Consider the following 23,044-nt stretch of genomic DNA (forward strand, 5'->3'; position numbering starts at 1 on the left):
GAAAGAAAGGATTTCCAAATCAAATAATACATTAAATTCAAAACAGGTTTTTCAGGGGTGATGTGAGAATTTATACAATAATGACTCTGATTCAAGCTTATGGAGTTCAGAGTCCTACTGCTGATCTTCACTGCTTGAGTTCTTAGAGTCCAATCACCTGGGGGGAAAACCAGTGCTTCTCAATGCACCTTGCCAAATGGCAGCTTGCATCTCATTTGCTCCTCTTAACAAAGAAAAAGAAGATTTTTCTCCCTTGTCGTACTCCTTTTCCCCCATTAGTAACTGTGGGTGCAGACTCCAGGAAATATAGTTTATTCAAGATTTTACCCTATCAAGATTCCACCACCCCCAATCATGCTGTTAGTTGCTGTTAGTTACAAAAAAGGATTGTCGTGTGTTCTTAACATCAAACCATCTCAGTAGCAAAGAAACTTTCTATTTTTACTCTGATATGGATAGACAGTGTAGGGAAGCTGGAAAAAACCAATGACAAAACAAGAGGAACTTTAAAAGATTGTCCATTTCAAATGTATTGTCCAATGCAGAACCCCAAGGTCAATGCAAATATGTTATTCATGCAATCAATGCTTTAAAATAAACCTTTGTTATACAAACCAAAAAGAAACAGAAAGAAATGAGCAAGCTTACCTTCCACAATGTGATCGGCCTCTTCAAAACCTTTCTGGACATTTCCTTTTTCAATCTTCCTGTCAGTCTTAAAAAAAGACTCTTTCTCAATGGCTTCCTGTGCAAATTATAGGAGAACACAAACACATTTAAATGAACATGTGTGTACACACAGAGACATTTATATATATATACTACCACATGCTTCTCCCAGAAGAAGGAAGCTGAAGCCACCAGCCTGAGGATGACGGATGGGATTCCGTCGAAATGTTGCTCCTACACCTTCAATTCGACGCGGGGGAAAAACCCGAATGACCAAAGATCCACATATACATATACATATACATATACATATACATATACATATACATATACATATACATATACATATACATATACATATACATATACATATACATATATATATATATATATATATATATATATATATATATATATATATATATATATATATATATGTTTTCTGAGGTTTTCGCGGGTGTTTGTATGTGGATCTTTGGTCATTCGGGGTTTTTCCCACGTAGAGTTGAAGGTGTAAGAGCAACGTTTCGACGAAATCCCATCCGTCATCATCAGGCTGGTGGCTTCAGCTTCCTTCTTATATATACAGGAAGCTTCCTTCTCTATATATACAGTATATATATATACACACACATACACCGGCCAGCTTAGCTAAGTTGAACCAATGTTATGTACTGTTAGGTAATCTGCATCGCCTTTTGAATGAAAGGTACAGTTAAAGACAGAGCTTCCTCACCTTATGTAGAAAAAAAACATTGGCAGATAATACCTACCATTATCTATTTCATTAGAATTTCCTATTCTCTACTATACTCTAGCTTCAACAACTTTCTTACTATTTGTCCTGGGCTGAAAAATCTGCAACCTAAAGGCCTCAGGCAGCCATCAACATAAGCTGACATGGCCCTCAGAACAATGTCAGAAGCTGTCTGTCCAAGGAGATGGATAACAACAAAGTAGAAAAGAAGGATATCAAATAGAGAGAGATCAGATACCACTACCTACTAATTTCTTCACCTCCTTTATACAGCCAATGATGATTACCCCTATGTCAGGGGTAGGCAACCTTGGCTCTTTTATGACTTGTGGACTCCAATACCCAGAATTCCTGAACTAGCCATGCTGACTCAGGAATTCTGGGAGTTGAAGTCCACAAGTCATAAAAGAGCCAAGGTTCCCCAACTGTGCCCTAAGTGAATACAACCCTAAATGGAAAAATATTTGCTCAGCCCTAATTACAAACTTCAAAATTTACTCTATATAAGTAAAAGCAAGTGTGTGCATGACCATTTCTTGGTTGGGACTAATTTGCAAAAGAAAAAGTGGTTTTACATGCACTAAGTCTGTTGCCCATGACCCTGATTCATACAAACAATGATCACAACAAATAGGTGTAGAAACAAGTACAGATAATTTTCACATATCCATCTCAGAACTACAGTAACAGAAACCAGAGAAGTTACTTTCAAATTCATCTTTCTAAAAAAATAAATCAAGAGCTAAGCTTACTCAGTCAGGACCTTGAAATCAAGATATATGTCACTTTGTGTCACTGTCTCACCTGGATAGTGATAATTGGTGTAAGCTCTTCATATGTGATCTTCACTGCTTTAGCAGCTCTTCGGGAATGTTCCTGTGTATCTGCCAATACTGCACCAATAATGTGCCCAACGCATGTCACCTGTGAGTGGAAAAAACCCTTCAGTTTATTCAGCAACTTTGCAAGTTTTGACTGATTTAGTAATATTTTAATTTGGATATATTTATATTTATTTTTTTTATTGAAAAGTTTTTCAATACATTTTATCTTTAACAAAACAAAACCCCTCCCAACCCCCTCCCCCCTTCCCAACCCAGCCCAACCCTCCCTCCCTCCCCTTCCCCCCTCCCCGACTTCCCAGAGCTAAATACAAGGTATAAAAGTAAAAACAATCATAATCTACCATATGCTAATGACAATAAGTTATCGCACTTTAACTCTTGTAAAATGACTACAAGCAATATAAATATCACATCAATACTTATTCAAATGCTAAATGAAACTTTTTAGTCCCATATTTATTCTGGATGTAATCAATCCATTTTTTCCACTCCACAATATATCTCTGTTGCGAATGGTCTTTCAAATATGCTGAGATCTTTACCATTTCCGCCAGGTTGGAAACTTTTAAAGTCCATTCTTCTATAGTCGGCAGTTCTTCCTTCTTCCAATATTGCCCTACTAAAAGTCTTGCTGCCGTAATTAAATTCAACATCAACTTAGTGTCCACAACAGTAGTATCCGTAATAATACCCAGTAAGAACAATTGCGGACAAAACTTTATCCTTCTCTTAAATATCTTCTGCATATTCCACCAAATTTTGATCCAGAAAGCTTTAACCTTTTTACAAGTCCACCATATATGAAAATACGTTGCATCTTCACCACCACACCTCCAACATTTAGGCTGGTAGTTCGGATACATACTTGCTAATTTTTTGGGGATCTAAATGCCATCTATAAAACATTTTATAAAAATTCTCTCTTAAATGGATATATTTATTTTTGAAACCCAACTTTATATAAAGAGGACAAACCTTCTGAATGTAGACATACTATTGGACAACAGTTAGTCTGGGCACAAACGGATTTTCAAAATTGTCAATTAAATTTGTGAGCAGAGTAATTGAACAGGCAATTTCTCCAACATTCCCTGTAGGAAGAGAACTCTTCCTATAGTTTTTCAGGGACAAGCCTTCCCTTCAGAAGTGATGGTGTCTCTAGTACTTAAAATTCCCGTACAATATTTTTCCTTGGTATTTCGTTGAACTGTGGATAGTCAAGGACATCAGAGTACTGGGAAAGGAAGAATTCTACAGTGAAAGACAGGATATTCCCACACATATCTTGCTATCTTGTAACTAAATCAGAGGAAGAATATCATACTCTTCTGTTTTGAAAGGTTTTAAAAGCAAATTCTCTGTCATGAAACTGAATGAGAAATGATAGAGCACAGACAAATGTATGTGATTATATTTGATCCCAGTGAGTTCAGTGAGAACTATGTTCAATTGGTGCTGGTATAAGGTATTCCTCTCCATACACATTAAGCTGCATTCATTACCAAATCTATGGGCTGCCCCCTCATATATACCAAAAGGGCATTTTAAGGAGTTCATATGTATGAAATGGCATCTCATAATTTGATATGTCACTCCATAAAACATACATTTACTATTGTATCGGAACACATACAGATACAATTTTCATAGAGGACGATGGTACATCTGCCAGTTGTCACCCTAACACATAACACCAATTCAAACCAAAGTGAAGAGTATGAAATGTACTTTATAAAACACATCTAGGAATGAACCAAAGGGGTGTGGTTACTGAGCTATAATACAAGTGAGTTGATTGCCCCACTTTAGTACTTTCTGAGATTAATACAACAATTTGTAGATGAAAATCAATAATTACGTACAATGTCTTTTGCAAAGATGGTTTCATCATTAAGAATTCCAGAAGTGTTACTTCCTGGAATATCCTGATCAGAGACAAAACACACAAAGCCGGGTACATTCTGAGCCTCTGTGGTATCAATGGAACTGAAAGAAAAGAGTAGCACAGTAGAATTATTCCCAGTAGATTTAGGTGTATGTCTGCCAGTACAAGTTTTGGCCTCATTTATTTCCAAAACATGAAGTAATAGTTCTATTTTATTCTGCATTGAACAACCCTCCTTTTGAGCATTGTTTCTGCTTCTGGGCCTAATGCTCAGGCAAGAACATTTCCGAGAACTGAGAACTGAGATGAGAGGCAATAAAACAAATGGAAAACACAAACTGGTTTTTGTTCTTACTCACTTGAAAAAGCTGGACGTTGCTAACAGGATCCTTTCTTTGTTGAAAGAAGAAGAGATTCAAAGAAAGGCAACCAAGAGATTTTTCTAGATTGGGGATCTAGAAATTAAATCTATACATACACATGGTTCTCAAACACTCTCCAAGAAAAAGTGGCCAACATTCTAAAGCTAGTTTGCACCTTCCAAGCATGCTGTCAGCTGTAAGAATTACACAAGTTCCAGCGGCACAAATAAGTTACATATTATACTAGATGGCTGAAAGGAGGTGGACTATAGCCTCTCCTCGGGGCCTTTATAATGTAATGTAAAGCCCACATCCACATCATAATAACTGTGGCCTGTATCATTTAATAAGTAATGGTGTCTGTCATGGAAACAGAACTTACATAATTTTAGCATGGGCTTTGGTGCTGGTAACCAGGGTTAGGTAGAGTTCATTTGCATAAGAAGGGATGTCATCACAGTAGACTGCCTCTCCGCTTGCCTGCTTGGCAGCTGACAAATGCACCAGGGGTCGTCCCACTGTGTCGTCAATGGATTGCTCAATAGGCACTTCCTATGAGAAAAGCAAAGGGTTTACTTTCACTGCTGATTAAATACTGGCATCAATACCCTACAAACATTGCCTCATTCAAAAAGTTAAAATTCTACTAGCAGCAATAAAGCAAGTAGGGGAACAGCATTTAGCACATCAAATATAGGACTATCCCTTCTACCTGAAAGGAAGAGGTCCTATTAGGACAGACATCTCCTGTAATTAATTAATTTAAAAAAAAACAAAGAGCAAAAATCAGAATAAGGGTTAGTTCAAGGTAAGGCAAGAACATTTCCAAGAACTGAGATTAGAGGCAATAAAACAAATGGAAAACACAGACTGGATTTTGCTCTTACTCACTTGAAAAAGCTGGACGTTGCTAACAGGATCCTTATTAAATAATTCAGTAGCACTAGCATATGTGGAGGGGACCAAATTGCTCAAATTATTCTGCAAAAATAGAGATAGAATCTGATTTTAATTTCATTTCTCTTATGCAAAGGCAAATGTATTTTTAATATATCTCTTAATGTGCGTAAGAACATTACAATCAAAATGTAAAAAGATACCAAAAGCCATATGGAGCTTGCATATAGATAGCCATATGAAACTGCTGAACCCTTATCCCATCAAGAAGACAGAAGAACTCACATTGCCATTCATTTCTACACTTCGTTTCTGAAGCACTGTGAGGTAGAACTTAAAGAAAAAGCTGAGCACGAGAGTTCGACGGAAATCCACCATGCCGCCTGGGACTGAAGGGGAAAGATTCATCTCCTCAGCCAGCAAACGGCAAGCTTCCTGCAGGAGATCTTCTTTCCACTCTCTATTAAAAACGAACCATAAATTAACACAAAATCATTTCATTTGTCCCAGTATATTCAGTAAAAAAAATAATAAGCAGAGATTTCCATTCTGATGCCTTATAGTTATATTGGGAGTTCATCTTCCAGAATTACTCTTTTCTGGCCCCATAGCAAGTGTGTCCATAGAATATGGTTGGGGGGGGAATCAGGATGATGACCGTGAAGATGTGACGGAAACTCTGCTTATTTTCTTTGGGGAGCAGACCAGAAATCATCAGAGATGTATTTGCAGCATCCCAATAAGAAAGTCTCCTTTAAGCTGCACTCATAGTCAAGAGGGGTTGCTCAAAAATAAGTAGTCCATGTCTGTCCCATTTTGCAGCCTTCCAAGTATCTCCTAAGGGACGTGGTGGCTCAGTGGGGTTAGGACGCTGAGCTTGTCGATCAGAAGATCGGCAGTTTGGCGGGTTGAATCCCAAGTGCCACGTAGCAGAGTGAGCACCTGTTACTCGTCCCAGCTTCTGCCAACCTAGTAGTTCGAAAGCATGTAAAAATGCAAGTAGAAAAATAGGGACCACTATGGTGGGAAGGTAACAGCATTCCGTGTGCCTTCGGCATCTAGTCATGCCGGCCACATGACCACAGAGACATCCTCGGACAAGCACTGGCTCTTCGGCTTTGAAATGGAGATGAGCACCAGCCCCTAGAGTCGGAAACGACTAGCACGTATGTGCGGGAGAACCTTTACCTTTTTAAGTATCTCCTTATTATAATGCCAATTTTCAAATAGTAAAGCATTTATATTAAACTATGTTGATGAAGCCAAACATTCCTAATCTTTCCCAAAGTAATAAAAAAACAGAATGGAAATATTTGACCCCACAGTTCAGCAAATAATCATATGTTTCCCCTTCCCACATTCCTTAAAAACTGAAATAATAACAACATCATAAACTTTGATCTCCCAGCTGAGAGTATTACAAAATTCTGCTCCCAGCGTGTGTTATGAGTGTCACTCATTTACCTCCCAATCAGCTTCTGACAGGTTTTTACAGCCATGACTGTTGTGGGAGCCATTCCGCCATAGCTCAGCTTAATCTCTTCTAATCGATCAGTTCCCTCTTGAAACCGAACGCTCATTCCACAGGTCACAATGGCAATGTCATCCTCACGTCTTGAAGCTTGCTTGAAGGCAGAGAAATATTCACCCTAAGAGAAGAAAAAGAAGTAAACTTTCCATGGACTTTTTCTCACTGATCCTGGAGGGTGGAGTAAAGTCAGTCCACTGACCACAACGGTACTAAAATACGAGCAGTCCCCTTCATGCAATAATGTCTAGATGAAAGAAGAATGAGCACTGGGGAAATACAACAGAATTCCAGACAAACTATGTCAGAATTCTTGTTGCTATGTTCTGAATAAAACTTCACATTGCAAAATTCACTTTCATCTCTGATTACAGTTTATAAATAAGTGTTAATTATTATTCTGGAACTGACATCTATGAGCTACAAAGTGTTTCTGCGCCATGTCTATGTCCAGGATCTTGGTTTGTTTGCTTTTTATATATAAGGGCAGTAGGCATTGTTTTGGAGGGTGTTTTCTTGTTTTGAATCTCTAAGAAGCTCAGTTAATGTGCTGATGAAGTGACAGATTATCTCACTGTTTCCTGCCATTCAAAATGCTTGAGTCCCCTTTGCAAATACTCATTGTGATTCATTCATTCATTCATTAATCTTTCTAGAAAGGTGAGCATTCAAAACAGACCTATCAGGTTACTTTAGGAATACAGAAATGGCATGCCAAGCCAGATCATTGGTCCACTTATGACCATTTTCTTCATATTGACAATGGGTGGTCTCCCTTAATGTGCTCTGATCCTAAGTTAAATGTGCATAAGAACATTACAATTTCTCCACCAAATTTGATCCTAAACATTTGCACATCAATTCATTTCTATTTTAAAATTTTGCCCAGCTAAATAAAAACTACAACTCTCATGAATGCCAACTTCTGAAAAAGGAATGGACAGAAACAGCCTCTTGGTTTACAATTTGTATGGCTTTTGTGTAATTGTTACAAGTTAGAGAAAGTGATACAGAGTGCTTAGGTGCTCATACGCATATGCCCCTGCTATAAGTGACAGCACTGCTTGCAAGGATGTAGAAAAATCTGCAGATTTTTTTCACATGATAGCTTCAAAAAAGATCCTGAAATTAGAACTTGGATGTCTTTAGGCACAGCAGAGGGTGCTCTGGTTGCATGGTGCGCCACTGGTATCACGCCCCATGCAGCTGGGCACGAGGAAGGTGGCAAGAGCTACACAAATTTCAGCAAGCTGTCATTACCCCTGTAATGTTATGGGGTAAGTGCAGAATCTTGAAATTTCCCAGCTGCAAGTCTGTAAGTTAGTTATATAATTAATTAAGACAGAATCTTTTTTTAACAATTTTACCCTAGTTTTGTGGCTTATAATTATAGTATTTTTCTCATTATTGTTTAATGCATTCTGTAGATATGGTTCTGTTGTTGTTGTTGTTGTTGTTGTTTGTAATTGTTGTTAATGTTGCTCTAAGTTTGGATGGGGATATTTAAGAAAATTAAGTTAATGTTAGTAAAATTTTGAAGGAAAAAAAACCGATATAAAAACAGGACAGAATGTGTCAGGAATTGACCCAGATCGGAACTGGATTAACCTCCCCCTTCCATTCTTCAATTAAAGTATACCAGCCAAATAAATGCTTTCCCTGTAACACAAAAGAGGCAAATATAATTGATGTCACAATTCAGATGGATTTTTTCATGGATCTCCTACACTGCAAATCATGAGATTCTTGGGACTCCAGGGTCAGGAAAATCTCATCTTTCTTTCTAGTATAAGTTTAACCAATATAACAAGAACATAGTTGCCCCAAAGTGCAATTGTATCAAGACTGAAAATAACAACCATATCCAAAAATAAGCTCAGAGAAGAAAGGAAAGAAGAAAAATAAACACAGCTCTGAAAAATAATAACTATGCTCTCAGTCCATTAAGTGATTAACCATTAATACTTGAGTCTATGAGTATCTTGAGTCTATGAGTATCTGGAATCCATGGATCTAGATGAGTCAATTCCTTCACGCTACCCAGAAATAATTGAAACCAATCCACATCAGGTATTCTGGGAATTTGGCAGTAAATATGTTGTGTTCTTTCACCATGAACATATGAGTTGGATAGTAAGCCTACTGACCCCAGGTATTTCAACAGAAGTACAATGTTAAGAACAGACACATATTCAATGGAACTAGATGAACTGCTGGGCTGATCCAGCAAGGCTCTTCTTGGGCTCTTACAAATGGTAATGGAATAATGAACTTGTTTGATTCTTACTTTCTCTCATTGCTGATTTTGACTTCTACTTCCCTTCGTCCAGTGCGCTCCCACAGAGAGGGCCTCCTTAGGGTGCCGTCGGTCAAAGAGTGTCGACTGGCGGCCCCCAGGGGGAGGGCATTCTCTGTGGGCGTGCCAGACCTTTGGAACAGTTTACCGGTGGAGCTCCGGACAGCTCCCGACTTTCGCTCCTTCCGACGTGACCTAAAAACATATTTATTTGAACAAGCCGGCCTGGTCTGATGGGTTTAGGGGTATTTTAACGTTTTGTATTAACCTATGAATCGGGCTATTGTATTTAATATTTCTTTTAATTTTTATATATTGTATTTTATTGTATTGCCCTGTACACCGCCCTGAGTCCTTCGGGAGAATGGCAGTATAAAAATTAAATTATTATTATTATTATTATTATTATTATTATTATTATTATTATTATTATTATTATTATTATTATTATTATTATTATTATTATTATCATTATTATTATTATTTATTTATTTATTTCAGAATAGATCCATCTGTAATTGCATTAAAACTTGGACCAGACTGATCATGGAATGTATGACACTTCAAAATTCTGCTCCCTGCTCCCTTTTTCAAGAGTGATTTTTTTTCTATACCAATTTAAAATAAAATCCAAGAAAATATTTTAAAATATATAGGTTGAGTGATCACTTCCAACATTAAGCTTTTAGGAGACAAACATTCTTTACAAAGAATCTGGGAATGCTAAAGTTCTTCAAGGTTAAACCAAACTAAGAGAGATAGCCAACTCATTTTGTTTTAAGTACAATCTCTTAGTCCAGGGGTCCCCAGCCCTTGGGCTGCAGACTGGTACCAGTCCACAGCCTGTTAGGAACTGGTCCATGCAAGCAATGGGCAAGCATGTGAAGCTTCATTTGCACATCCGCAGGATCAAAGTTGCACACAAAAGTATCCATCCCCTCCCCCCCAGTCTGTGGAAGGCAATTTTTCTTCCAAAACCAGTTCCTGGAACCCTAGATTGCACGAATATAGTATTTTTGCTTGTTTCAGGGATAAAGAAAGACCAGCCTAATTTAATGTATATTAGAATTTGAACCACCATTCTTTTCATGGAAAGCCACAAGGTCATACAGAAGGAATTCATGGCAAACTTTTTCTATGAGTGGTTCTTGATGCTGTCTCAGTTTGTTTGTTTTCTTGCAGAGATTTCATTACCCAAACTAGGAATTTATTTATTTATTTTGCTTGTTTCCTGCCCTTATTATTTTTTTTACAAAATTCAAGGCAGCAAACATACTTTCCTCCTCCTATTGTCCCTACAACAACCCAGTGATGTGACTGGCCCAAGCTCACCCAGCTGGCTTTCATGGCTAAGGTGGGACTAGAACTCACAATCTCCTGGTTTCTAGCCTGGTAACTTAATCACCAGACCGAACTGGTTTGGCAGTTCCTTAATTAATATGTTGTTCCCTTTTTGATTGTTAGTCTGGTGTTAATTTTGGTGTTAATCTATGTTCATCTGGGTGTTGATTGCTGGTGGAGAGGTGTTTTGTTTTTGTTTTCTTTTTTTTGTTTGCTGATTGTCTCTTTTGTATAGTACGTATATGTTGTTTGATGGCAAACTAGAAACATAAGTTACCCAAAAAAACCACTCATACTAATCAAGCCAAGCAACCTAATAGTTAAAAAGCCCAACCAAAGAACCACCAAAACCACTCCTACCAACACTGAGAGGGCAATAATAATAATAATAATAATAATAATAATAATAATAATAATAATAATAATAATAAGAAGAAGAAGAAGAAGAAGAAGAAGAAGAAGAAGAAGAAGAAGAAGAAGAAGGAGAAGGAGAAGGAGAAGGAGAAGGAGAAGGAGAAGGAGAAGGAGAAGGAGAAGGAGAAGGAGAAGGAGAAGGAGAAGGAGAAGGAGAAGGAGAAGGAGAAGGAGAAGGAGAAGGAGAAGGAGAAGGAGAAGGAGAAGGAGAAGGAGAAGAAGAAGAAGAAGAAGAAGAAGAAGAAGAAGAAGAAGAAGAAGAAGAAGAAGAAGAAGAAGAAGAAGAAGAAGAAGAAGAAGAAGAAGAAGAAGAAGAAGAAGAAGTAGTAGTAGTTGGAAGGGACCTTGGAAGTCATCTAGTCCAACCCCCTGCTCAGGCAGGAAACCTTATACCATTTCAGATAAATGAGTGTCCAGTCTCTTCTTTAAAATGTCCAGTGTTGGAGCATTCACCACCTCTGGAGGCAGGTTGTTCCACTGGTTAATTGTTCTAATCAACTAGAATATAAATTTAGAGCAAATCCCAATCCCTGCTAGTACTGATGATGGTACCGAGTTTGCATAATGAAACATCTGCAAGAAAGCAACCAAGCTCAGAGAGCACCAAGGAACCCACATTTCAACCCGGAGCTACAAATATTCTCCTTTATTGAAACGTTTTGTATCTTCCATGACTAAACTAAATTTTCTACATTTTATCTAAGAAGAACTCTATGCTAGAATTAATTCCTTGGTTGCTTGGGCAGTACGCACATAAATTCATGATGCTGGATGGCTTATGTTTGGCATGTGATTTCTTTCTTTCTTTCTTTCTTTTTTCTCTCCCAGCCATAGCAAAACATGCTACGAAATTGTTGCTTCCTTGCCTATTCCCTGTCTTTTAAACTTTTTTTTTCTTCTAGTATACAGTACAAATTCCTGAATTCATCATTTATGCAGGAAACATATTTAAAGATTTTATATCTTCTTCACCTTACTCCTAGTTAAAATTTTATACAAAATGGAATAAGTATAAGTCAATGTTGGATGGGTGTTTGGGTTAAAATTGTCTGTGAAAAGAGTATCAACTACCTGATAACTAGTTTGTGCAACACAAAGAGAATTAATTTAGCTCTGAATAACTGATTCTCTTTGCAAGGGGAAAAAAAATCTAACCCCTTTTGTATAGATTAAGCAGATCATTTTTCTGGCTTAAGGATTCTGCATGCACAAGTACCTTTGCATGATTCAATAAGTGATTTGTATGAACAGAACAAGGTCAAGGTTTTGCCCCACAAAAACGACAATTAAGCCCAGTAAATTTCTCAGATTGTGAATAATTTTGTCTAGATTTTTTGTTGTTGTTGTTATGATACTTGTATTTCAGTTATTAAGTGGTAGTAACAAACTATATTGGAATAATGCAGTCTGTTTTGCTAGGCATGAGAAAGAGCAAGAGATTTTGTCTGACACTAAAGGTCCTCCCCAAGGTGGAAATCTTTTTAAACACAATGCTCTAGTTTGTAAATTTCTCCTTAGTTTTAGGTTGGATCTCTCTTTGATAAGTTTCTATCTGTTCTTGTCCTCCCTTCGGGTACTTTGGTGAATTGGTTGACCCCCGCTTCTTTGTGACAGGCCCTTAAATATTGAAGACTACTATCATGTCACCCCTAGTTCTTTTCTTCATTAGACTAGACATTCCCAGTCCTTGCAATCATTCTTCATGTATTTTAGCCTCCAGCCCCTAATCATCTTTGTTGCTGTTCTCTGAACTTTTTCTATGGTCTCAACTTTTTTTCTCTTACGGTGATCAAAACTGTACGCAAGTATTCCAAGTTGATCTCAACAGAGCAGCATAAATCAGCACTGACACCTCACATGATCTTGATACTGTCCTTCTGTTGATGCAGTCCAGGACTGCATTGGCTATTTTTGGCAGCTGCAGCACACTGCTGGCTAATATTTAAGTGGTTGTCCACTTCTAGATCCCTTTCATAGTTACTGCTATTGAGCAAGTACCACCTATTCTACACCTATGTGTTTAGTTTTTCTTGCCTTAATTTTCTCACCACTGAACTGCATTTTATAGGATAGGGCCCAGTGTTCAAGTCTGTCAGGATCCTTTTGGATCTTGAGCCTATTTTCTAAAGTGTTACATACTATGCCTTATAAAACTATACAGCCTTTTTTTCTATGACAGTAAATATTCAGATCACCTCACCTTCCTACTGAACGGAATCTCAACTGAAAGCAGTACTTCTTGAGGCTTCAGTATAGTTTTTCTATACCCAGTAAAGAATTTTTCATCCATCCTTATAGTCCTGCTGCCCTCTGCAAGAAAACAAAATACAGCATAGAGAGTGTCAAAATATCCGTCCGCGAATGGCAGGAAAAACCACAGCAGGAACATGGGTTACAAAGGAAACGTGGGTTACAAAGGAAACGTTTATTCTCTTGCACAACAATCCAAAGCGGGAACAGAGTCAGCGTTGGGTGCTTTCCGCATCCAACACTATTTAAAGCCATCCGGCACAAAACACCACGCCCCTCCAACAAACCGACATCCGCCCACCTCCCCATAAATGTGCTACCCCTCCCCTCCAGGGCCCTTTGGCTTCTGCCCTTCTTCCGTGCCCCACATGCTTGTCCCTGGCAGGTATGTAGCCCTGAAAACCTTCACACCAGACCCCCAGACCCCACCACCTCTGCCCCCCTCCAACCTGGGACCGTTCTCTTCACGGGCCCCAGGCCCCGGGACCCCTCTGCCTGTTGGAGCTTCCCCAGCTCCCCAACTAGGCAATTCCAAGAACAAACCCCCCGCAGTCAGAATTGTAGTCCTTCCACCCAGCATGGTTCCCGATCGCTGCACAGCGAGGGAAGCCCAGAACAGCAGCCGCATGTTGGTTTCCCCCTCAGGTCGGGGCCCTGTCTTGGTGCCTGCAGGCCTCCTGTGTGCAGGCGCGGCGTCCAGAGGTGACTGGAGGAAGCCCGACACAGACATGGCCGCCGGAGAAGGCCGGGAGTCTGCGGGTGTTCCGGGCGGGCCTGTTGGAGTGGCTGTGGCTGGGCTGAGAGGTCCTGGAGCCACACACCCCACTGAATGTCGGGCCTGCGGGGCTCGACAGAGAGGATGAGTTGGGTAAGCAGGTGGGTTCTCAATTCATCTGAGCAACTATTTATTGTTGGGAGGTTAGCTGGTCTTTTAATTCCACAAGCAAAGATTGTGACCTACACTGATTAAACAATATATCCTAGTTGTTGTGACTCAGGGCCAGCCTGTGGGTCCGACAGCCGGGTCCGATGTATCGGAGGACTCAGATGTGGGGGAGGAGGGAAACGAACCGGCTGATGATGATTTGGAGACTTTGCAGAGTCCTCAGCCGGGAACCTCTTCTCAGCTGTGTGAGCCCGAGAGTGCGGAGGATGATGACCCACAGCTGGCCCTGTTCAAGGACGCCCGACGCAGGAGGCAGACGAGCAGGGACAAACAAAGGAAGGCTATGGGACTCCTCGGGAGGAGGCACAGGGAGACCACGCCCTGAGCTCTCTATAAAAGAAGTGTTTGGGGAGGGGCTAGTTGCTGAAGCAACTTTTTCGTTTGAGAAGTCAAGCTCTTGTATTTTTGTAACAGTGTAATTAAAACTTGGCAGAAGCCTTTTGATCTTGGACGCTTTCCAGACTCTTCCTTTGATTAGGGGTGCGAGAAGAGGGCTGGTTCAGAACAGTTTTGCTTCAGCCACCCACCCCTTAATACTACGATGGAGCAGCTTCTTGCCGAGAATGTCCAGCTCAACCAGCAACTCACCTTGCTGGCCACTCAGGTGGCACAACTGCAGGCTCAGGTACATGCTGCCCCCCCACCCAGGAGGAAATGTCAGATAGCTATGCCGGATAAATTCGCTGGTAATCCAGAACTGTTTCCTGCCTTCCTGGGACAATGCCAGCTTTATATCAGCGTGAGAGCAGCTGATTTCCCCACTGACCGAGATAAGGTGGGATTCGTGTTGAGCCTTCTGTCGGGAGATGCAGCTCGTTGGGGCACGCCTCTGTTGGCACAGCCTAGCCCTTTGTTGGATAACTTTGGGGGGTTTTGTGACCATATGCGCCTCATGTACGAGGACCCGATTAAGGCACAGACGGCCACCCGACGCCTGAAAGCTTTGAGGCAGGGTCAGCGCCCTCTACAGGCCTATATCAGCGATTTCCGGCTGCTTAGCCAGGATTCCGCCTGGAATGAGGCTGCGCTCGTGGATGCCTTTCAGGATGGCTTGTCAGAGGAGATGTTGGATGAGCTGGCCCGCGTGGACATTCCCTCAGACCTGAATGGGCTGATCCATCTTTGTCTGCGGATCGATGCCCGGCTGCAGCAGCGTAAGAGTCGCCGTGCCACCCCACAGACCCCTGCCGCCCCTGTTGTGCGTGAGCCCCCAGTCCAGAGGGAGGAGCCAATGGAGCTGGGTGCCGCCAGGTCCCGTCTATCGGTGACGGAAATGGACAGACGACGATCGGAGGGGTTGTGTTTTTACTGTGGGGACCCTGGACATTTGGCTGCTTCTTGCCCGAAGAAGCGTCAGCGGGCGTCAGTGACCAAGCCTGCCCCGAGAAAGTCCCCTGCTTTGTTATCGGGAAACGGCCCGAGCCCGATCTAGACGGTGTGAAAGATCGGGCGACCCACAACATCCACACCGAGCGACGCCGTTCCGACGGTGCCTGTGAACCTCCACGGCATTTGATTTTGGAGGCACGTCTGATCCTCCCTGGCAAGTCAGAGGGGATTCCAGTCCATACCTTAATTGACTCTGGGGCTACCACTAACTTTATGGATTCGGCCTTTGTGGCCAAATGGGCTGTTCCCCAGTGTCCAGTGGATCCGCCCATGCTTGTGGAGACCATCGATGGTCGAGTGCTCCTGTCCGGGCCTATCACGGCCGCCACGCAACCCGTGTGTATGGCCATCAGTACCCATGTGGAGGCCATTCAGTTCTACGTCACTTCGGATCTGCACTTCCCCGTGGTCTTGGGACTGGCGTGGCTCCGGGCGCATGATCCACAGATCTATTGGTCTCAGAACTTGGTCACCTTCCCAAGTTTGCAGTGCGTGGACCACACCCGCCATATCTGTGCCGGCCAGGTGGAGGGTTCCTCAGGGGTTTCCTTGCCTCCCGAACTGTCCGACTTTGCTGACGTGTTCAGCGAGTCAGAGGCGGACCAATTACCCCCGCACAGGCCCTACGACTGCTCCATTGACCTAGTCCCTGATGCGCCTCTCCCAGTGGGGCGTTTGTACTCCATGTCGGAGCCCGAGTTGGCTGCATTGCGGGACTTCCTGACGAAGAACTTGGCTCGTGGTTTCATCCGGCCCTCGTCCTCGCCAGTGTCTGCGCCCGTGCTCTTCGTCAAAAAGAAGTCGGGCGAGTTACGGCTTTGCTGTGACTACCGGAAACTCAACGCTATCACGGTGCGTAACCGCTACCCGCTGCCCCTCATCCCCGAGCTCTTGGACCGACTCCGGGAGGCTAAGATCTTCACGAAACTGGACCTGCGTGGAGCTTACAACCTCGTCAGGGTTCGGCCGGGTGATGAGTGGAAGACGGCGTTTGGTACTCGCTATGGACATTTCGAGTACACGGTGATGCCGTTTGGCCTGACCAACGCCCCCGCTGTGTTTCAGCATTTTATGAATGACGTCTTTCGGGATCTGTTGGACCAGTTTGTTGTGATTTACCTGGACGACATCCTGATTTACTCCCCGTCGCGTGAAGCGCATCATCAGCATCTCCGTCAGGTCCTGCAGCGCCTCCGGAATCATCGGCTGTTTGCCAAGTTGGAGAAGTGCCAGTTCTACCAGGTGACCATTGATTTCTTGGGTCACCGCATTTCTCCTGAGGGCATCGCCATGGAACCGAGTAAAGTTGAGTCGTTGCAGAGTTGGCAACCCCCGCGTCGCGTGAAGGATATTCAGCGACTTCTTGGATTTGCCAACTACTATCGGACATTCATCCCTGGCTTTGCTGCCTTGACAGCCCCCCTCACCCGGCTCCTGCAGAAGAAGACTCGGTTCCAGTGGAACGCCCCCGAACAACAGGCGTTCCAAGCTCTGAAGGACGCCTTCATGAAGGAGCCCATCTTGAAGCATCCTGACCCGCAACGGCCGTTTGTCGTGGAGGCGGACGCCTCCGACATTGCCATTGGGGCCGTGTTACTTCAGGCAGCGACGCCCAACGGTACCCTTTTCCCTTGCGCGTATCACTCACGGAAATTGAATCCCTCGGAGCGCAACTATACCATCTGGGAGAAGGAGCTGCTGGCCATCAAGGCGGCGTTCGAGGCTTGGAGGCATCATCTGGAGGGGGCGCGGCATCAAATCGAGGTCCGGACGGACCACAAGAATCTGGAAAGCCTGCAGACCGCTCGGAATTTGAACCAACGCCAGATCCGGTGGTCCCTCTTCTTTGCGAGGTTTGACTTCCGGGTGCGGTACATACCAAGCGGGCACAACCAGAGAGCGGATGCTCTGTCCAGGAAGCCCGAGTACACCCGAGTGGAAGACAAGCTTCCGCCCAGGACCGTGATCCCCGTCGAGTCTTTTGCTGCGGTGCGGGAGCCGGTGGATATACGGGCTCGGATCCGGGAGGCGCAGCAGCAGGAGGCGTGGGTGGCTCAGCGGAAGGAAGAGGTGGGGCCAGATTCGCCTTGGTCGGTCACGGATGGACTCCTGTATTATCGTGACCGGCTCTATGTTCCAGGAGGGCCACTCAGGGGACTCGTCCTCAGCCAATGTCATGATAACCCGGCTGCGGGGCATTTTGGCCTGTTCAAGACTCTGAACCTGGTCTCCCGTACATTCTGGTGGCCCCGAGTCCGACACGATGTCCAGTCTTATGTCACCTCCTGCGTCCCATGCAGGCAGGCCAAGTCAGCGACAGGGGCCCCGCCTGGTTTACTGCAGCCTTTGCCAACGCCCAAGAGACCCTGGGGGGCTGTGTCCATGGACTTTCTGACGGATCTACCCCCATCCTCCGGCTTCACGACAGTGTTTGTGGTGGTGGACATGTTGACCAAGATGGCGCACTTCATCCCCTGTCGCGGCTTACCGTCAGCTCGCGCCACTAGTCGCATGTTCATCCAACAGGTGTTCCGGCTGCACGGCCTTCCCGATAGAGTCGTCTCCGATAGGGGGGCCCAGTTTACAGCCCGCTTCTGGCAGGAGTTGATGCGGGCGTTGGACATTAAGGTTTGCCTCTCGTCCGCGCATCATCCTCAGACCGACGGGGGTACCGAGAAGGTCATCGGCATTTTGGAGCAGTATCTGCGCTGCTACGTTAACCTGCAGCAGGACAATTGGGTGGACTATTTGGCCATAGCCGAGTTTGCCTTTAACAACTCGCAGCACACCTCCACGCAGATGACACCGTTCTTGGCCAATGTGGGTTATCACCCTCGGTTTTTCCCCCTTTCTCCCGTGGACTCACCGGAGCCGGCAGCGAACGAATTCATGGCGGAGTTACAGGCGATCCATCGGTTGGTGCGACGGCAGCTGGAGAAGGCCAAGGCCGACTACAAGAGGTTCGCCGATCGGTCGAGAAGGGATACGCCTCCATTATCGGTGGGGGATCGGGTCTGGCTGTCCACCAGGAACCTACCATCCACTCGGCCGGCGAGGAAGCTGGACCACCGTTACCTTGGACCGTTCCCAGTCGAGGCCGTCATCAACCCGGTCGCCTATCGTTTAACTCTGCCACGTTCCCTGCGCGTGCACCCCGTCTTCCATCGGTCCTTGTTGGTCCCCGAACAACCGGCTTGTCCACTTCGCCAAGCGGAACCTACCCCATCAGGACCTCGTGATGGCGACAGCACCCCCGAGTACGAGGTCGCCAGCATCAGGGATTCCCGCTGGCTGAAAGGTCGCTTCCAGTACCTGATCGAGTGGAAAGGGTACGGGCCGGAGGACTTCACATGGGAAGACGCGACCGCCGTTCATGCCCCTGCGTTGGTGACTGCTTTTCACGAACAGTTCCCATCCCGACCGCATCCGGATCGGCAGACCCGGGGGAAGGGCCCTGCGGTGCGGGATAGTGTTGTGACTCAGGGCCAGCCTGTGGGTCCGACAGCCGGGTCCGATGTATCGGAGGACTCAGATGTGGGGGAGGAGGGAAACGAACCGGCTGATGATGATTTGGAGACTTTGCAGAGTCCTCAGCCGGGAACCTCTTCTCAGCTGTGTGAGCCCGAGAGTGCGGAGGATGATGACCCACAGCTGGCCCTGTTCAAGGACGCCCGACGCAGGAGGCAGACGAGCAGGGACAAACAAAGGAAGGCTATGGGACTCCTCGGGAGGAGGCACAGGGAGACCACGCCCTGAGCTCTCTATAAAAGAAGTGTTTGGGGAGGGGCTAGTTGCTGAAGCAACTTTTTCGTTTGAGAAGTCAAGCTCTTGTATTTTTGTAACAGTGTAATTAAAACTTGGCAGAAGCCTTTTGATCTTGGACGCTTTCCAGACTCTTCCTTTGATTAGGGGTGCGAGAAGAGGGCTGGTTCAGAACACTAGTTATCTTTTCTAGCCTGGTGCTCCCTAGACATCTAGACCTTCATGTATGTATTTTGTGCCACCTCCCACATGTCACATTGGAATCACAGACAGCATGGTATCAACAGGTCCCTGAAGTCCATAGTATCAAGTAACAGACAGGCTGGAGTCAACCATCAAATGTTGCCCAAAATATATCAGTGGTGTTTAGACTACCCTTTTGGGAACTCTGAATATCTTAGCTGCAACTAACAGATGGTTTACCAGTGTTTGCTAGTCATTCTTTGTACAAAGGCATATATTTCCTAGCCTACCTTGAGCACAAAAGTGTATTTATCCACTTCTATCTCCAATAGAAATTACAGGGCATCTAAAATATTTCCAAGAATTCTCTTTAATGCTCAACATTCTAACAGCGAAGCGTTTGAAAACCAGATATCACAAAGGTGTGATACACTATCACCCAGCTGTCAAATACTACAGCTTAACAATGATCAGTTATGAAATATTAAAACCAAACCAAAGATCATCTAGGCTGGACCTACCTAAGCATCTGGAGTTATGGGGAACATTCTGCACTACCCTTTAGAAAGCAAAAGAAGGAATAACCAAAGAAAGTTCTCTTAACATTCTTAACTGAGGCTCTTGGAAATAACAGACTGTACTACTTTCCCTGTCTAGCCCCAGAAAGAAAAATGAGGCATGGAAATTGTTCCATTTACACCCATAATAGAATTTATATTGGTAACAAGGGAAATTCAGAAACTGCTTACCATTTGACACCAAAGTCAATTTGCTCCCAATTGCCATCAACACTGGATTTAGGTCAGATATTGGACTTGCAGTCATTATATTTCCACCAATAGCCTGAAAGAAAATATAGCACAGTCATATCTTTGAAATTAGTTCAACAGACGTCATTAAAATCAGTCATCGAAGTAAGTAAGCACAAAAATCCTGAATATTTTAATTTTACACTATTAAAATTAAAATGGGATTTTCTTATCCTCTAATAGAACAAGAATAGGTTAAGAAAGCAATACATCTCAAGTTAATTTATCATTTACTCTTCATGCTTTCACGATGTGCTAAATGTTTTTTTCATGAAATTAAGAACTGGTAGATTTAAACAATGATTTACATTTAGATTCATTATTCTAAAATGTACTTGTGTGAGTGAATATAAAGACATTTAGATTAATTATTTATTTTCACTGTTTCTGTAAAACATCTGAGCATTTAACATGCCCCAACTAAGAAAATATATAGTCAAATCTGATTTGTCAGTTCAAAAAATATTACCCATTTTCACTCTAAAGTATATCTCTCTTGCCTGAAGGTTGGTATAAATTCAAAGATATGCTTCTCCTAAGCTGACATTTCCTCTGAAGATTTGTTCAAACTAAGCCATGCATAAGAAGATTCGCTGATCAATTTGAATTTACCAAATAATAAAAATTCTTATTGCCTTGTAGGCTTGTTCTCTTTATGGACAATATAGGAATTATTCTATTAAGAACAAAAATATCCAATTTCTTGTCTCCATTTAGCCACAGAAGTTCACTGGATGGCTTGGATGCAGGTGTTAACTCTCAGATTTCATCTGGGCATAAAATTGGAGGAGAAAGTTGAAATACTTTTGCAATGAAGGATGCTTACAGGATGGTTTTCTGCCCAACACCCTGAGATCTTGCATCATAAGGAACATCAGCATGTCTAGTAACTTATGTATTTAGATATTATTTAAGTTGCTCTACAACTTAAAGTTGTCAAGGTTAAGAAACACTGGTCTAGATATTCAGAAGTAGATGAAGTTGTGTAACCTTGAAATTAAAGTCAGTAGACTACCAGCCACCAGCATTATGGGAAGTATTGTTTGAAGGGTAATAAAATAAATTGGGATATAAAAGTGCCAAAGGAGATACACTTTAAGGAACAGTACATCCCACCTGCCTTTCTTGTCTCCTTCCTTTATCAGAAACTATTTGGAAGCACTTACTGCAACATTGCGGATCTGAGGCCCTGCAAACCATCGCAGTTGTTCTAGGACTGCTTGGAAGACCTCTACTTGGTAAGAAGGAAACTTGTCCACTGCTTTCCTGAGTTCCTCTTCCACACAGCTCAGGCTACAGGAAGCACCGAATTTGATTCCTGTAAAACGAGAAACAAGAGGGATTTGACTCTCTTGGACCTTCACCAAGATAAAAGTATTGCTCTCAGGAGCTGAACTGAAGAATTTTTACATCTTTAGTCTCCTCCCATTATTTTTATTTTTTAAAAATCAATAAAGGATTTATTTCCTGCATATCTTATAAGGATGTATATTTAACTTAGCAAGAAAGGAATCTGAAGGTCATGGTGGATGGGTCTATATCACATATGTGGGGACAGCTGGTTTTTGGGGTAGAGTTTGGGAGATTCTTTTAAAACTGTGATATGCTTATTTTACAATGTACATTAAAATTTGTTCTATTTATCCCCTGAAAACAGGAAAAAATGGGACACTGTTTTTTGGTAATCATAGTGGAAAACTTGAAAGCAACTCTGAAAAGATGGGGGGAGTAGAGATTACAGGTTGACCTCTTTCAAGAGAAGGTAGAGATCTAAAATTACTGCTGTTAAAAAGGTTGCAAACATTCTCAGCATGCCAAGATGTTCCAGCTGTCATGGAAAAACGCAATGGAAAAGACAAGAGAAAGCAACACAAAACAATAATTCTTACTTTAAGATCCAGAGGTTTATTTTGCTAATGATTTGGAACATAGCAAGCATAATAACACAACATCACTTACATTAATAACCCATTGCAATGAGACCATATGGCATAGCAGACTCCAAAAGGACAGCTATAGGCCAATGGCAAATCAATCAGGTCCACTCCCAACCCTTTATACCCTTTCTCATTCTACGACTAGTCAGATGGTCCGCTAACTTTTGCTGACTTCTGCTGACTTTTTACTGACCTTCTGCTGAATATAACATACATCTGTGTATGTTCGAACTCAAAACAATCAGCTACTTTCAGTTCCCTATTTCTTATTGTTCCAGTCCTTATGTTCTAAATATACACAGAACTACATACTTTCAATTTCATATTGCACAAAGCTCAGCAGATTATAAATAATATGTCCATATGTGAAACAATATAGAGTTCGAGTTAAAGCTTTGTTTTAAATCACTTCTGTGGGGCCTATCTCAGGATTGCTCCAGCCTCATATTGTTATATGAGGAGGGGGCTATATTTTCATCTCCCACACAGCACACCAGTTCTGCCATTACAAGAAAGTGAGTAAACCCATGGTTATGCAACAGGTCATCCTTTGAAAAAGTTTTATTATATTTGTAATAAGTGAGTATATATATGTTTTATTAGTGCAATACAAATATATGCTCCCTTTTCTAAAGAAATCATTTGGAGTGTGATGTGTGCATGTGTGTGCAAGTCTTCCATTAATTTCTGAAGAACAAACTAGTTTATTCACCTAAAACAGAGACTCAGTTGCTTCTGGGCAATCAAATGACCTACCTGCCTCCTGATCCCAAG

At 42.8% G+C, this 23,044-nt stretch overlaps 1 protein-coding gene across 1 annotated transcript in view; it reads right to left on the bottom strand.

The window, feature by feature from the left end:
• Nucleotides 1-23,044, bottom strand: part of XDH (xanthine dehydrogenase) — a gene marked incomplete at both ends in the record, with an annotated part of 65,539 nt that overhangs the window by 21,039 nt on the left and 21,456 nt on the right. The window contains 10 exons of the mRNA XM_083377032.1: nucleotides 649-745; nucleotides 2,231-2,350; nucleotides 4,134-4,257; nucleotides 4,901-5,070; nucleotides 5,410-5,499; nucleotides 5,701-5,875; nucleotides 6,880-7,064; nucleotides 13,195-13,304; nucleotides 20,274-20,367; nucleotides 21,500-21,651. Of these exons, the coding sequence (XP_083233158.1) occupies nucleotides 649-745; nucleotides 2,231-2,350; nucleotides 4,134-4,257; nucleotides 4,901-5,070; nucleotides 5,410-5,499; nucleotides 5,701-5,875; nucleotides 6,880-7,064; nucleotides 13,195-13,304; nucleotides 20,274-20,367; nucleotides 21,500-21,651 (1,317 nt within the window). The remainder of the gene's footprint in view (nucleotides 1-648; nucleotides 746-2,230; nucleotides 2,351-4,133; nucleotides 4,258-4,900; nucleotides 5,071-5,409; nucleotides 5,500-5,700; nucleotides 5,876-6,879; nucleotides 7,065-13,194; nucleotides 13,305-20,273; nucleotides 20,368-21,499; nucleotides 21,652-23,044) is intronic.

The sequence above is a fragment of the Vipera ursinii genome, assembly GCF_947247035.1.
Source record: "Vipera ursinii genome assembly, chromosome: 1".
Classification (NCBI taxonomy): Eukaryota; Metazoa; Chordata; class Lepidosauria; order Squamata; family Viperidae; genus Vipera; species Vipera ursinii.